General features: G+C 34.2%; 2 protein-coding genes across 2 annotated transcripts; one reads left to right on the forward strand and one right to left on the reverse strand.

The window, feature by feature from the left end:
- Positions 1–1,292: 1,292 nt before the first annotated feature.
- LOC112053303 (lipoamide acyltransferase component of branched-chain alpha-keto acid dehydrogenase complex, mitochondrial) lies at positions 1,293–7,893 on the forward strand. The gene is made up of 9 exons (XM_024092690.2): positions 1,293–1,526; positions 3,418–3,581; positions 4,055–4,242; positions 4,456–4,580; positions 4,657–4,899; positions 5,189–5,455; positions 6,218–6,346; positions 6,461–6,532; positions 7,729–7,893. Exons 1-9 carry the CDS (start codon positions 1,458–1,460, stop codon positions 7,891–7,893), a joined length of 1,422 nt encoding a protein of 473 aa, XP_023948458.2. The 5' UTR covers positions 1,293–1,457.
- A 122-nt stretch (positions 7,894–8,015) lies between these two features.
- Positions 8,016–11,747, reverse strand: LOC112053297 (m-AAA protease-interacting protein 1, mitochondrial). Its single transcript, XM_052882654.1, has 3 exons — positions 11,238–11,747; positions 10,141–10,339; positions 8,016–8,682 (listed from the first exon to the last, which is right to left on the reverse strand). Exons 1-3 carry the CDS (start codon positions 11,745–11,747, stop codon positions 8,498–8,500), a joined length of 894 nt encoding a protein of 297 aa, XP_052738614.1. The 3' UTR covers positions 8,016–8,497.
- Between the last annotated feature and the right edge of the window lie 4,540 nt (positions 11,748–16,287).

A 16,287-nucleotide genomic window follows, 5' to 3' on the forward strand; every position in this document is an offset into this window, starting at 1 on the left:
ACCATAATTACATTGGATAATAATTATCAAAATCTCTGTCGTCCAATCCCCAGTTTGCGCTAGCCTCAAACCAGTTTAATTGACATACATTGTGTTATTTAATCGGGTAATATCTATCGGCATATTATGCAACATGATTACTGTGCATGGAAATGTATTGCTACCATAATTACATTGGATAATAATTATTAAAATCTCTGTCGTCCAATCCCCAGTCTGCGCTAGCCTCTAGCCAGTTTAATTGACATACATTATGTTATTCGATCGGGTAATATCTATCTCGTATTATGCAACAGTTTTATTGATTGTAACAGATTATAGGCAGAATGCCTCTGTGATACACGTAGCTGATTAGAATAGAAGAAATGAAATGTGTAATCACAAAACTGATGTTGTTCTGATTTATTATGTGTTGCCCCGCTCTCGTCGTGCATAACATTACCGTTATTAATTATATATTATTGTATTTATTCACTTTATTAACATGTTTATTATGTCTTTAATAAAAACAATTGCTTATAAAGCATTATTATTTTATCATCCTTAAATACTCTTCTTCTGTTTTTGAAGATCGCTATTAATTCATAGATAGGTAGGTACTTATACCTAAATGTAAGTGTAAATGTCAATGTTAGTTAGTGAACATTTTAAAATATCATGTTAATTACTACAGGACATTATTGTTGTTTATTAAATGAAGTTAGAATAGGCCTTTGCAATCAATAGATCAGCATATCTATCTTTCGTTGTCTTTGGTATGTACCTAATAGTTTATACGTGTGTTGTTGCAGATGATCCAAACAATTTTATTTTATTTAATACGTGTTTAATGTTAGTTAATTTTTTTTATTCCTTCCTAGTTAGCCCTTGACTGAAATCTCACTCGATGGTAAGTAATGATGCAATCTGAGATGGAAGCAGGCTAACTAACTTGTTATGCATAGGATGAAAATCCACACCCATTTCGTTTTCTACAGGACATCGAACCGAAACGCTAAATCGCCTGTCGGGTCTTTGCCGTTACGGTGCACGGTCGAAGCCTCCCGCCAGCCAGACCTTGTATCTTGTAAATCCACCACGCATACCACGCGTCACGGAGGCCGTCAATTTTTTTTCATCAAAAAGATTTTATATTGATATGTGAGGAAAAAACACAACTCGAAACAACTGAATTACATACACTCGGCAGAAGTCTTGAACATCCGCTAGTAGGTACATTTATATCACTTTTGATCTCTGACCCTTTTGAATATTGAAGACATGACGTGCGAGCTCACGAAACGTATCATACTGTTGTATAATTTTATTTAAAAATGCTAATCAACGCTCCGAGTCACTGATAATGTGGCCTCACAACATTCAGTTGTGTGCGAACGACTGCAACTATTATTTAGTGGAAATGTCTTGTGTTTTAACTGTTAATTTAGCTAAATAAGGTTATGTGGTGAGCTAATACGATGGCGTTTGCAGCGAGGAAGTGCTTGGTTCATTTGAGGAGCATAAATAAGTACAACAAGTTAAGTTACGTAAGTGTTCTTTTAGTTATAGAAACCGGCTAATTTATCTAGTGTGTTATTAGCACGTGTTGCTCTTGAGTTCTTTTGACGTAAGTTTTAGTGAACACAAATACAGTTTGATATTATAATCTTGTATTGGAAACTGAAGTGAAAAACTAATTGTCTTCATAGAGAAGTAAAAGTAGAGTCTCGTATAGTTTCACACAGATGTTCGTAAATACAGATAACGTTTGCGAGTAACGTTATGAATTTTGGGCTATTAACTATTACAAATCGAAAATCTTTCGTAATACAAATATGTTATAAGGAAGTGGAAGCAGAGCAGTGATGTTTATAGATGCAAAATGCTTTGATTATTAGAAAAGATTTATTACAAATTTACTTAGGTATATCGGAGAAGGAATTTTCTCTTTTGCCTTCGTATAATGCCTACTCTTCTAATATACCTTGTAGGTACATATTACGGAAACGAATTACTTATTATAATTTAGTTTGTTAATTAAAATTGCGATTAAATTTAAAAAGAGACAACAACAATTTCATTGTTTACAGATCTAAATACTCGTATGATAAGGCCCAACTGGACGTAATCTTATCAATTTAATATATTACATTACAAGCCTTGTTACCTAGCAATTATAATTAGGGTTCCGTAGGCCACAAATAACTCGTGAAACTATAAGTCAGTATATAATATTTATAATATTTCACCATGTCTGTCAGTACGTCAAATTCCGTTGGTATTTAATTAGATAAATTTGTCAATAATGTAACTCGAAGAGTGATCTAGAAAGCTGAAGATTGGCATATTATATATATTAATCACGTCTTTAAAAGATAGTAAAGAAAAATTTAAAAAAAAATGTTATTTCTACACTTCGAGGGAAAAATCATTCTCACTTTACAGTGAGAATGATTTTTCCCTCGTCTATCACATAGTGTAGAGTGGTGTAGAGTATCGTTGGATAGGTATTCAAATATATTATTGATGTAACAGCTGCACCATTTTTCAATTTTTCAGCATTATAACGGTTTAAAATGGTAATTTAATCTACGGAACCCTACACTGCACGTGACTCGACACGCGCTTGGCCGGTTTTTTTTAAACTATCATGCATCACAATAATTACCCATTGATAATTTTATCTCAATATTTTTGTTAAGTCAAGAATGGTCATGAATGTCGAGTCACATGCCCGAATACTGAAATACTACTCAAATCCAACACCCACTTGAAGCCGTCCTGCGGCCCTATCCTTCTAATATTATAAACGCAAATGTTTGTATGGATGTTTGTTACTCTTTAACGCAGCTACTACTGAACCGATTTGGCTAAAATTTGGAATGGAAATAGATTTTATTCTGGAGACATAAGCTACTTTCAACCCGGAAAATCCATGGTTCCCGCGAGATTTGTGATAAACTGAATTCCACGGGGACGAAGTCGCGGGTGTCCGCTAGTTAATTATGTGGCTCGAAAATGATTTATTATTAATAATGAGCAGCTTCATCGTTTTTCATATTTTTTTCGTTTAAAGATCTGATTGTAACCTACGTTTTGATTCTATTTAGGGAAATCCTCAATAAATCGATTAGATTCTAATTTCGGTATTTATATTCGAGTAGATAATTTTATGTAGGCACGTATTAAATAATCCGAAATTGATTTGGTTAAATCTGATTGATATGAGGATTAGGGAATTTTCATCGAGCGTTTTTAATAAAATTTTCGTACCAATCCATACTTGCATCATCATAATCATAATTTTTAGCCTATTCTATAATTAAAGCATTCACTAAGTATGTCTATATAAAAATTGCCGCCCTAGACTTCAGCCTACTCAGCCGCTGGTAAATCCATCACTGTAGAACTAATAATAATTCATCCAATCACTTTTAGGCTAGATGCACATTTAGCTCAAGGATTTGTATAAATACTATACCCAGGATAAAAACTAAAATAAATCCCCGAGGGTTTCACACAACAAGCACCGTTAACAAAATAGTTGCATTCAATCTTTCCGACATCGGCGAAGGAATACGAGAAGTTGTTATTAAAGAATGGTAAGATTTTTAAATAACCTTCAGTAGGTATCTAGTAGTAGGTAGATATAGCTGCACATCACGCCGAAAGTACTGTATGAAATCAAACGAATTGAGTTTGAAACGATTTGAGTTCATACTACCAAGAGGTCCTTGGGATACTTTATGTCTCGAAAATCAGCACGATTCGAAGACTTAATAGATAGGCGAGATGGGCTTATTTTGAACGTTAGACTACTTTAAAGAAACGAAAGATAGTGAAATGAATTCATACGAACATTCAAAATAACTCGACGCTTAGAATGTAAACGATCTTTGAATACAATGTCTCATCTAAAGCTGAAGTAAATAATAATTAGTATGATGTTAATTTAGTTTATTATATTCATGCATTTAAAAAAAAGAAATAAAACCATCAATAATTTTTTAAACAAAAATAAATTATTAGTCGAAAAGTAAGGTTCTTTTTAATTTTTTACTCTTAACTGTTGCAGGTTCGTTAAAGTAGGTGATAGAGTTCAACAGTTTGACAACATATGTGAGGTCCAAAGTGATAAAGCATCAGTGACAATTTCTAGCCGATACGATGGAGTTGTTACAAAGCTTTATCACAAGGTTGATCAAACGGCTTTAGTTGGACAAGCACTGGTCGATATAGAAGTTGATGATTCAAATGATGAAGGTAAACTAATATTGGTATTATTATTCAGGTAATACGAAATAATTGAAATTGTATTACGAAATCATATCTAATTTTTTCTCACGTAGATCAGATGATTCTGATTGTGATGAATGAATATGATATGTTTATGATTGTAATACTAATAAATAAAAGATAATACGTAATATCTAGATATCAGATAAGTTAATGTAATTTTACAATAACTATGTACAGGTACACCGGAATCAGATATCTCATCCAATGCTACCAAAGATGTATCAAAAACAGAGGCTAAAAGTACTCAACGTATAAAGGTATTAACCACCCCAGCCGTACGAAGAATTGCTGCACAGTTTAAAGTTAGTATAATATTTTAGATATACATATTGAAATATCGTAACAATATTTTAAAATCTTATTCATTAACATTCTAAGGTGGACCTCAGTAGTATAAATGCTACAGGTAGAAATGGCAGAATACTTAAGGAAGATGTATTATCTCACCTAAATATTACTGCAGATAAATCTAATGACGTGGCGGATAAGGTTCTGTCCGTAGAAGCAATTTCTGCTCCTATGGCTACAGCAACTGCAAGGACAGAAGTCGTTTTAGAAGACAAAGTAGTTCCTGTTACAGGGTTTATGAAAGCTATGGTGAAGTCTATGACTGAAGCAATGGTATGTTTTTTATTACATTTTACTAGTCTTGTATGTTACTAAATATTCTAATACTAACATTAAATATTCAAAAACAATTTGTCATGTGAAAAAGGATTGAGCGATAACGGAAGAGGTTGGAGTTTGTGAAAGAAGACATGTGTGTAAAAGGGGTAAACATGCTAATTTAACGAATGATAGAAGCAAATGGAAGGGATTTACATATTTTGCTGACCAGACAGAAGTGGGATAAGGTAAAAGAGATGATGATGATGATAATAACATTAAATATTCTAAATTTTCTTTTTAGAAAATACCACACTTTGTGTTTAGTGATGAATATGACGTAACAAATTTGGTAAAATCAAGAGAGAAGCTAAGAGAAGTTGTTCAGAGAAGGGGAGTGAAACTTACATACATGCCTATTATTATTAAAGCCGCATCTCAGAGTCTCACAGCCTACCCAATACTAAACAGCAGCCTAGACAGTTCTAATGAAAATCTAATTTACAAAGCCAGCCATAACATTGGTGTAGCGATGGACACGCCAAATGGTTTAGTCGTACCAGTTATCAGAGTGAGTATACGAGTAATTTGTACATATAAATTTTTTTGTGATAAGAAAAATATGTGTCAAAATTTATTCATTTTTAACTGGCAGACTCCACCGGCTTCGTGGAAGACCGTTTATTAAAGAACAGATTTTTGACGGCCTCCGTGGCGCAGTGGTATGCGCGGTGGATTTACAAGACGGAGGTCCTGGGTTCGATCCCCGGCTGGGCAGATTGAGATTTTCTTAATTTGTCCAGGTCTGGCTGGTGGGAGCCTTCGGCCGTGGCTAGTTACCACCCTACCGGCAAAGACGTACCGCCAAGCGATTTAGCGTTCCGGTACGATGCCGTGTAGAAACCGAAAAAGGGGTGTGGATTTTCATCCTCCTCCTAACAAGTTAGCCCGCTTCCATCTTAGACTGCATCATCACTTACCATCAGGTGAGATTGTAGTCAAGGGCTAACTTGTAAAGAATAAAAAAAAAAAAAAAAATCATACAAAGCTTCCCCTCCTGTACCGACCCTCTTCTTTAAACCAGCCTACGTCACTCCTCGTGAGTGTCCTCTTCCACATACAAAAAAAACATTTTTACAATCGAACACGTAGTTTCAGAGATTAGCACGTCTTTCACACAAAGTTCCGTCTCTTCTCTCATAAGAGAAGAAAGCCACAACAAACTCAGTTAGTATACTATTTTCTTTTATAGTATAGTAAGTACTATCAGTTCAAAAATAGAAAACTACTATTTTGCTAAAAATATATAATAATGTTAATAATATTGTTACAGAATGTGCAAAGAAAGAGCATTTTTGAGATAGCAGTTGAACTGAATTCGTTACAAGAAAAAGGATTGAAAGGCCAACTTGGACTTAACGAATTAACTGGTGGAACGTTTACTATTTCTAATATTGGCATTGTAAGTTATGTTCACGAGAATTTCTTTGTGCTAATTTCAGAACTGCAATAACTATTCTATGGATATCAATTTTTACAATATGGGAAATATTAACAAATTTTATTATTATTCCAGATAGGAGGTACTTACACGAAGCCAATTATATTCCCTCCACAAGTGTCGATTGGAGCGTTAGGAAAAATACAGGTTATTATTAATTTTATTATTAAATTATTAATTCATTATTTTACATAGACTAAGAGTCATATTTATGAGTAGGTAACGTTTTAGTATTAGAAGACGATCCATATTGAATACGACTTTCACCCTTGTGTTTAGTGGATGAAGTTTATATCAAACTTAGATTGCCTAGAGTCGATTTGCGTAAAACTTATTAATGATTATTAATAGTTTGGCCAGGCATTTTCTAAGCATCCTACTTGCAATATAATTTGTAATATAGGTACTAAATTGAAATAAAACTCTTTCATCCATTAAACAGATGGGTGAAGGTTGTTTCTAATTTCGATTTTAGGCTGTATTGTACTAGAAATTAATTTTAAGCTTGAAATTTGTAATTTAGAACAGAATATAACAGAAATAGAACAATCTACGTAGTAAAGTATTGTTACGGAGGATCCTAATAGTAGTGACTCCTAAAATAAAACCCCGGTTCGTAACAGTATGATAGTTCCACTAACATCTCTCTTAAGCCTGTAAATTGAAATTCTACTTGTCTATTGTTTTTATCTACGACGATTATATTATGATAGAGCACTTTATCCAACAAAACTGATTATAATAATTACATTATGAAATAATTAATAGTTTTATCTTATAGCTAGAATAACAATATTGATTGTTCAGATAAAATCTATCTATCTACTGTTAGTAGGGTAAAGATTTTATTATTTGGAGTTATTTTATTCATCGTCGTCATCATCGTCATCATCATCATCATCATCATCATCATCGTCATCATCATCATCATCATCATCATCATCATCATCATCATCATCATCATCATCATCATCATCATCATCATCATCATCATCATCATCATCATCAGCATCATCATCATCATCATCATCATCCATCATCATCATCATTAACTGATGGACGTCCACAGCTGGACATAGGCCTCTTGCATGAACTTCCAAACAAAACGGTCTTGAGACGCGAGTATCCAGCGGCTCCCTGTAACCCGCTTGATGTCCTCAGTCCACCTAGGGGGGATCAACCAACACTGCGCTCTCCGGTGCGGTTATCTTATTAGATAATTATAATTTAAAAAAAAAATGTTAACTTGAATAATGAATGAAAAATGAAATAAAAGCGCTAGTAAAGCACCAGTAGTAAAATTGACGCACCCAGACGTAAGAAAGTTCATTGAATGTTTTCAGGTTTTGCCCAGATTTGATTCAGAAGGCAACGTGGTAAAAGCTCATATCCTATCAGTGAGTTGGTCTGCGGACCACAGAGTCATCGACGGTGTCACAATGGCCCGATTCTCAAACCAGCTCAAGGAATACCTCGAAGACCCACAGAAGCTAATTTTAGATCTGTAAATCTCAAGTTACACACATGAGAATGTATATTTTTACAAATGTTTTTGTTAAATAAAATAACAAATTACAAATTTTATTTTTTCAATTGACTTTAATATGCAAGCCAAATAAAGTTGAATTTTAAAAATATAATTGTATATTTATATTGAGTAAAAATCTCCTTAGGGTGCTTTTCGGAGTGAAACGGAGGAATCATCATCAGAGTGTGGAACTGAAACTACTAGCAACGGAATCTATAAACTATTCATCAGTGACGTAGCGAGTGAGTGAATAGGGCGGTCGCCCACGGCCTCGTACATAAAGGGGCCTGCGCGGATTCACAACCCCCAAGAATTTAGTGCAAATATCTAATATTTAGTGCAAATATATAATATTTAGTAAACTGTGTCACAATAAACTGTTACTTTTTTAATTTTTAAATACTTTCAATTTTATTTTAGATTCAGAGAAACTAATTATTGTGAGACATGATCATTTTAAAATAAAGTATCACTAAAATTAAATTTCTCAAAAAATAAATTTTTTCGTCGGTTAAAAATCCTCGAAAATGGTATATTGATGCTAGATTTGTCTACGCTACGCGACTGCTATTCATTATAAAATTTTATCGTCGCATGACTTCAAAACGGGTGACTTTGAAATAAGCAATCGTCCATTCCGGTATGCAATGCGGCGTGTACTCCCTATGGAACCGTGCAAATATCTCGGTGAACAGCAGGACATCAACATTATTTATCGGTGTCCATTTCAAAGCTAGGAATGCCATATCCACGTCGCAGAATTTTTTATCTGAAACACGTCATAAGTCGTCAATAGTATGTAGGGAAACCATGGTAATTTTGCCAGCGTTGGTGGGTTGGGTTTCAAAGGTATGTTAAATTAAAAGTTGATGTAGTCTGTAACAGAGCAAAACTTCGCAAAGCATGTAAACGAATTGACTTACAATGTGGCATAGGTGTAAAGCCTTATTATGCCTGCAAATTGTTCCCGCAACCATACCCAACCCAGCCTGTGTCCGATTTGGGAGGTTAAAAGATCACGAAATGAGGCACTTTGACGCCCCGACCCTCATCACTACATGTATTTTGTGGTTTATGTCACGATTTTGTGTTAACACAATATCCATGGTGTCTACATGGATATTGTGTTAAGTTTATTTCATGTGCATGATATTCTAAATACTCGTATAATCTGAGTATGGGAGATGGGTCTAACGATTTCCATGAAGTTAAACAGAAAGTTGAAATATAGAAAAAATATGTTAACTCCATAATGGCTATTGTATTAAAAAATATTATACTAATTACATTTTTCAAGTTTATGTTATGATAATAACAATCACTATCTTATATATATAAAAATGAATTGCTGTTCGTTAGTCTCGCTAAAACTCGAGAACGGCTGAACGGATTTATCTCATCTTGGTCTTGAAATGTTCGTGGAGGTATAGGGAAGGTTTAAAAGGTGAGAAAAATTAGAATAATAGCTGGGAAAACCATAAAATCAACCCTTTTCTATTTCCCACATAAACGTTTGAGTTTTAAGTAGGGGTAGGAGTAGGGTATGGTAGACATGACATAATATTTTTATTTTATCAGTTTTAAAGATATTTATAACTAGCGGATGCCCGCGACTTAACCTACTACGATCCTATCCTACTGCCACTCTACAGCTACCCTACTATACAGGGGATGAGTTGGAACTCATTCCTACCCCTAACCTAATCCAACCCTATTCTTGCCAAAACCCTACCCTACCACACGACGGAAGCTTAAAAAATGCAGTAACTTCTATCGTTTTCCCAACATTTCCCTTCAATGCTCTGCTCCTATTGATTGTAGCGTTATGGAGGAGTATGAAGAATACCTAATTGTACCAAGTTTCGTTAAAATCCGTCGAGTATTTTTTGTTTCTATAACGAACATACAGACAGACACATAGACGAAAATTTTACTGATTGTATTTTTGGCATCAGTATTCATCACTAATTACCCCCTGATAGTAATTTTGGAAATATATTTCATGTATCTACAGAATTGACCTCTCTACAGATTTATTATAAGTATAGATAGATTACAAAAAATCCAAGTTAAAACACCATATCCCGTGTTTCTACAAAAGGCGATTCTAAGATCCGATACAGAAGCGACCTTTACACATTTGATTTATTTATTGGATGAAAAGGGTTTTAAATCAAATTTCGTATGTTAAAAAATACATAGCAAATAGCCTAAAACATTAACATACCAGCTATCTTTATAAAATATACTTTTCGTGGCGATGATATTTGTATATCGTTTCTATTAAGGGCTAGTAGCTCTCTTTGCTTATCACTCCAATTCCGTTCTATATCTCGGAGTAGGCTCAGGCGAGCTGCCTTTGTGAGAAGCCCGTTTAGTTCGTGGAACTGACCGCCACTAATCGCTTCAGTCACGCGAGCAATTGCCTGAAACACGTATGGTTGCTTTATTAAATCCATACTCTACACTTACCTAGTATATCACGCTAATATTCTATAGACGAAAGTTTGTATGTTTGTACACAAACTTACTATAGAATATTAGTGTGTGTTTGTTCTTGCTTTACACTGCGGCTACTGAAGTGATTTGGCTGAAATGGAAATAAATTTTACTCTAGATTACCTAACACACACAGGCTATTTTTCCTTTCGCCAAAAACCAATGTAAAAACTGAAATAGAAACGGACCAAGTCGCGGTTATCCGCTAGTAATATTATAAATTTGAAAGTTATTCTGCATGTTACCTTTTCACGGCTGAACTGATTTGGGTGAAATTGTGTAAAGAAATAAATTGAACCTTGGAGAAGAACATAGGCTACTTTTTATCCCGGGAAAATCCATGGTTCTCGCGGGATTTGTATATAACAGGAATTTGTTTGCGTCTATAGTAATATTATAAAGAGGAAAGACGTGATTATTTGTTTGTTGTTATTTTTTTATTTGCTTTGAATAGCGTCTGAAACTCCTGAACCGATTTGAAAAATTCTTTAACTGTTAGAAAGCTATCATATAACACTATCCCCGATAAAGGAATACGGACATAAAATATAGCCTATAGTATATTTTATCCCCGTATTCCTACGGGAATGGGAACCACGCGTGTAATTCTGCGCGGCGTCTGCTAGTAAACTATATATTTTTTTTAATTCTTGTCTGTCTCTATACGTCTTTTTGCCGACTGCAACACGCTAAACTATTGGATAAATTCACATGAAAAATGGCACAAGCAAACCTTTTCCCGAAAATCAGTCACCGGTTCAGGAATGACAAATCTTGTATTAATATAAATAGGTAAGTAAGTATAGTAAGAGTTTAATCTTTTACCTGCTTAGAACCAAATTTGAATTCTTTTTCTTTAAACTCTGGATCCCAAACATGCCTAAGTACACAAAAATCAACCTTGGTCATGAGCCAAGTGAAAGGATTTTGTACTAATATAAGCTTTGGGATCCGTCTTTTTGGTTTTTTCTTAGGCCAATCGTCGCGATTGTAGATAGAGCAAGTTCTTGAAAAATAATTAAGAAAATCAAATTGCCGGGGGTTGCGTATATTAACGTCATTGTTTAAGTTTCTTTTAGGATCAAGTGCTTGAAATTTTGAATAAAACTCCTCTTGTAGTGACGCTATACTCCTTTTACAAATAATTTGACATGTTGGAATATTTGTATTTCTTGACTGGTTGTAAGTATTACGGCAATTTGCTTGGTACGCCAATGTTGCTCGCCGCGTTGCAAATGGCCAGCACGCTTTGGCGATATATTTTGTAGTGCTGATCATCTGAAAGTTACAATTTACATTTACTTGAACAGCAAGTGCCCCTAGCAGGAACAGCATACTGTATTGAGCCCAAATGTATCTACAAACATCATAACGCAATAATTATAGGACGCAGCTACGTCCGCTACTACATTATCATCATTATGTGAGCCGATGGACGTCCACTGCAGGACGTAGGCCTTTTGTAGGGACTTTCAAAAATTACGATCCTGAGCCGCCTGCATCCAGCGAATCCCTGCGACTACCTTGATGTCGTCAGTCCACCTAGTGGGGGGTCGATCAACATTGCGCTTTCTAGAAAGCGCTACGTGATACAAAAACCGTTAATTACATAAGCGATATTTTATAAGTATTCTCAAAATAATAATCGTTTTTTTATATAGGTACATTATGACAATCTATACGCAAACTTCGTCATCAAGCAACGTTCAAAAACTAATACACCTGTTTTCATACTGTTTTTGCGGGTAGATCACAAGTAAAGTAAGTAGTAAGTTTGAAGCAGATTGGACATAAGGAAAAATAGTAGGCAGGCGAAGTCGCGGACGTTCGCTAGTATATCATTGAATTCGCCACGGCCGACTTGAGCCCTATGTTCTGTATTATACCGAAATGCTTTGTAGAAAGCATTAATGAATGCATGTTCTATGTGGAATAGATGTAAATCAACACGTGTTATCAACAAAAGTATACCATATCTCCATTGCAACGTGTATTGTTTTTACACTATAAACATGTTTTCATATATGAGATATCACTTGTATAATTTCCCATTTTGTTTTATTTATTTGTTAATACAACATTCTAAAACATTAATAATTTGACAAATGCGAGTGTCAGTCAAATGTTTGTTTTGGTCTTTGGTAGGCATTAAGGCATTTCATTGATATTCAGAGACAATATTTTATCATTTACATGCGAAAAAGTTTTTAGCAATACAGTGCTTGCTAATAAGAACCTCCTTAGATCCTGCAAGTCAAACTTAATTTAGACTTCAAATTTTAATTCGTACTTATCAAAAAGCTATCGCTGAAGTTCAGCATTAGGTAATAAATATAACCCATCATTCGCACAAGAGCTTTTTTAACGGACGTTAAAAAAACGTTCAAATTAAGTTAAATGAAGGTCTATTTCCAACGCCTAAAATTGAAAATGACTCGAAAAAAAGGGTCGTCTTTAAAACGCTATCATGTGAAAATATACAATTATTGGGAATGCATTTGTTGTATTTGAAGGATTTTTTAACGTCCATTAAAAAACTCGTGCGAATGGGGGCTAAGATTAAAAATAGGATAAGTATAAGATAAGTAAGTATAGGATGTTAGCCACTTACTAGTTTGTACATGTTTGTCTTGTTTATCAATCTCATGCTTATATTTATTCGTGTGTGTTAAAAAAGGGAATGAAAGTTTTCACCCATTTTCCACGGAATTTTCCTAAGTATGTGGGCATTATGCATCATCCTCGATATACCTATTCAGTTCATAATGCTTTGCAGCTTCATAACACTGATATTCTCACATTAGTGACGATGAATGCCAGGAGGCCTATTCAGTAACGATGTTTTAAATTACTCGCAAGTGCGAGTTTCGAATTCACCTAACACAGTATACTCTCTCTGTCTAAACACAGTACTATAGGAAGAGGGCATAGATTCGAGTACGAAGCTCACAAGTGATAAAGACATTGTTACAGAATAACCTCCCAGTTCTCTGCTCCATTTCTAAAAATAGTTAAGCGTTAAAAAAAAATCAAACCAAAATTGTCGCATGTCATTATAATTGTAGAAATTTTTATGATGAATTTTAATAAACAGAGCAGACTCCATAGACCACAAGACAATGGCAGACACGAGATTCTATGAGACTTTTGAGACAATATTTTATTTAATTACTAGAGGACGCCCGCATTTTCGTCCACGTAAAATTCAGTTTTTCACAAATCCCGAGGGAACCTTTAGTTTAAAAGATTTAATATTTACCAGGGTACGCTGGTAAATATTAAATCTCCTACCAGTGAGCGACTTATTAAAATCGGTCCAGCAGCCGTTCCAGAGATTACCTACCCCGACAAACAGATAGACAGAGTGTTTGAGTGTGTTTTAGTAGTTATCTACATGACACTAAAACCCAATCAACTTTAACTTTTTAAAATAATAAGCACTTAAGAAAACACAGTTATTTTGATATTACAAACAGACACTTAAATTTCATTAGTTAGTTTCACTTACATTTCAGTAGACATTCTACATATTTTTATAATTATTCTACACAAACATAATGAAATTAAGCCTAACTAAAATACAACATATACATTTTTATATTATATAACAACGTTTTATTTTGCATTATATTTATTTGTACATTATTTTTAATTACCTATATATACAATGTTAAAGAATAAAAAAGAATGAACAAAAAGAGAAATAATCATTAGCAGTTAGTAAAATATACTAATTATTATGAGAGTGTACTGCTGCGATGTGGTTTGATAATGGAATGTGTGTATTAGAAAACCAAAATTAAGTTTAGGAGTTTCCAGATTATTATCTCTCTTTCAATGTTGAAACTATTATTATAAGGCCGTTCTCCCACGAGACTACTGACAAACGACTAGTGTAGTGTACGCGTTAGTCGCTCGTCAGTCTGTTTCATAAAATTTTGTTACATTTCACACACAACTCGACGCGCCTAATAACTATTTGATGTCATTCGTACGCTACTGGATGTGCTGTGTAAGTAGCATACATGTCATGTTAGGGCCCCCAAAGACTACTGACTATATTATGCCAATAGTTTGTCTCCTTGAACGCATACGTTTTTCGTGGAATAACATATAATTTTTCTATGCAATGTTGTATTAATTTTCATTGTTAACTTCTGCAACCATTCACTTAATCAACTGACACATAATTATTATAAGTTCATACACCGAAAGATTACTAGAAAATTTCGAAGCAGTTTACCTACACCCTACACCGTTTGGATGGGGTCGCACAACCAACCCGACAATTTAGTGTGCGCGCTTAACAGCCCAACCCAATAATAAACCTATCAACATACACTCGTAGATAATTTGATGTAATCTGTAGTCTACGGGGACACTAACGCGTCGCATACGGTGTAGGTAAGCGACTAGTGCAGCTTGCGCCCAGCACAGCCAATAGCGTGCGACTGACATCGAATGTAGGCTCCATAATTTACACAACCTGCAACTTTAACTGTAAGTTTGAACAATTCAGCTAAAAGTCCGTGTATAGGCAAAACTGAGAACTGTATAAATTGTACAGTTTTTTAATGATCTTACAAACTGCGCACACTCGTTCACTGGTTAAAAGTGTTTGCTGCACGAGTGACGTGAGGCAAGTGTCTATACTACAGCCCTACTCGATATGTACTGTTTACAAACAAGCAAATTAAAAATGAGGGTATAAATCGCTAGTCATTTCACACCTATTATAATTAACTTGTTCTTAAATTAATGAAAATAAATTCGTCTAATAAGCTTAGAACAATTAGATACTAATTTTGAATAAGATTTTTTAAAAACAAACATACATAATTTAAGAAAAAAAGTCTAAAAACTATAGCCCGACTTCGTAGAAAGAACGAAACAAGAAAATATTTCAGATTGAAATAGAGAAATGCATAGGAAAAAAATGGTCAAAGAATAAGCCGTGGCCGCATCCATTATATACCTAGCATGTACAAATACCTATGTTTAAAATAGAAGTGTTCCTGGCATAATCACATTAGATCAATTAAACCATATACAGTAGGTGATACACTTAAACTGCCTATGTCTCAATTTGTATTATTACGTGTCCTCATTCATTAAAATCGGTTCAGTAGTTTAAGCACTACAGTAGAACGTACACATACATATTGCGTTTTCTTCCTTAATTTCCAATTTGTTTGTTGGTAAACAGCACACTTCGAGTAGAGCTGTAGTATATATAGTAGCGTCATACAAAACGCGACTCGCATATCGGTAGTCTCGTGCGTGAACAGCCTAACCCTACCTAAACCAATACCCCACGATGATCGATCCATCATCATTCGTTTAGATTAAAACAAATGGTGATTGCTAAATAATCCACAACGTTAGATGTCAATAATGTTGGATGTATATATATAAGTGGAAATTCCAGATATTAGTACATTAACAATCTGGTAAGTCCCATTTTCACGTCATATTTTAAATTTTAATTAAAAAATTCCGGCTTATCATACCTTGAGAAATCGTATCTTTTCATATTTTTCTAAACGCCACTAAAACACAATCGAGCTTTTTTTTAACTTTTGTCTATCTGTATGTTCGTCCGGGCTAATATCTGGAACGGTTGAATTGATTTCAATGAAACTTTCACTAATACATAGAAAAAGTTATTGAGAAACATATAGGCATTTTTTTTTCCCCAGTATGTTTTTAATGAAATTAAATGAAATGAAATTTCACGTAGACGAAGTCGTGGGCGTCCGGTAGTACCTAAACAGTAATAATATGTAATATTCAAAATGTTGTACAAACTGATGGTTCAACATAATTAATATCTACATCCACACTCATATTTTAAATGCGAATGCGTGTATCTTTT

The sequence above is a fragment of the Bicyclus anynana genome, chromosome 7 (genome assembly GCF_947172395.1).
Source record: "Bicyclus anynana chromosome 7, ilBicAnyn1.1, whole genome shotgun sequence".
NCBI classification, from domain to species: domain Eukaryota; kingdom Metazoa; phylum Arthropoda; class Insecta; order Lepidoptera; family Nymphalidae; genus Bicyclus; species Bicyclus anynana.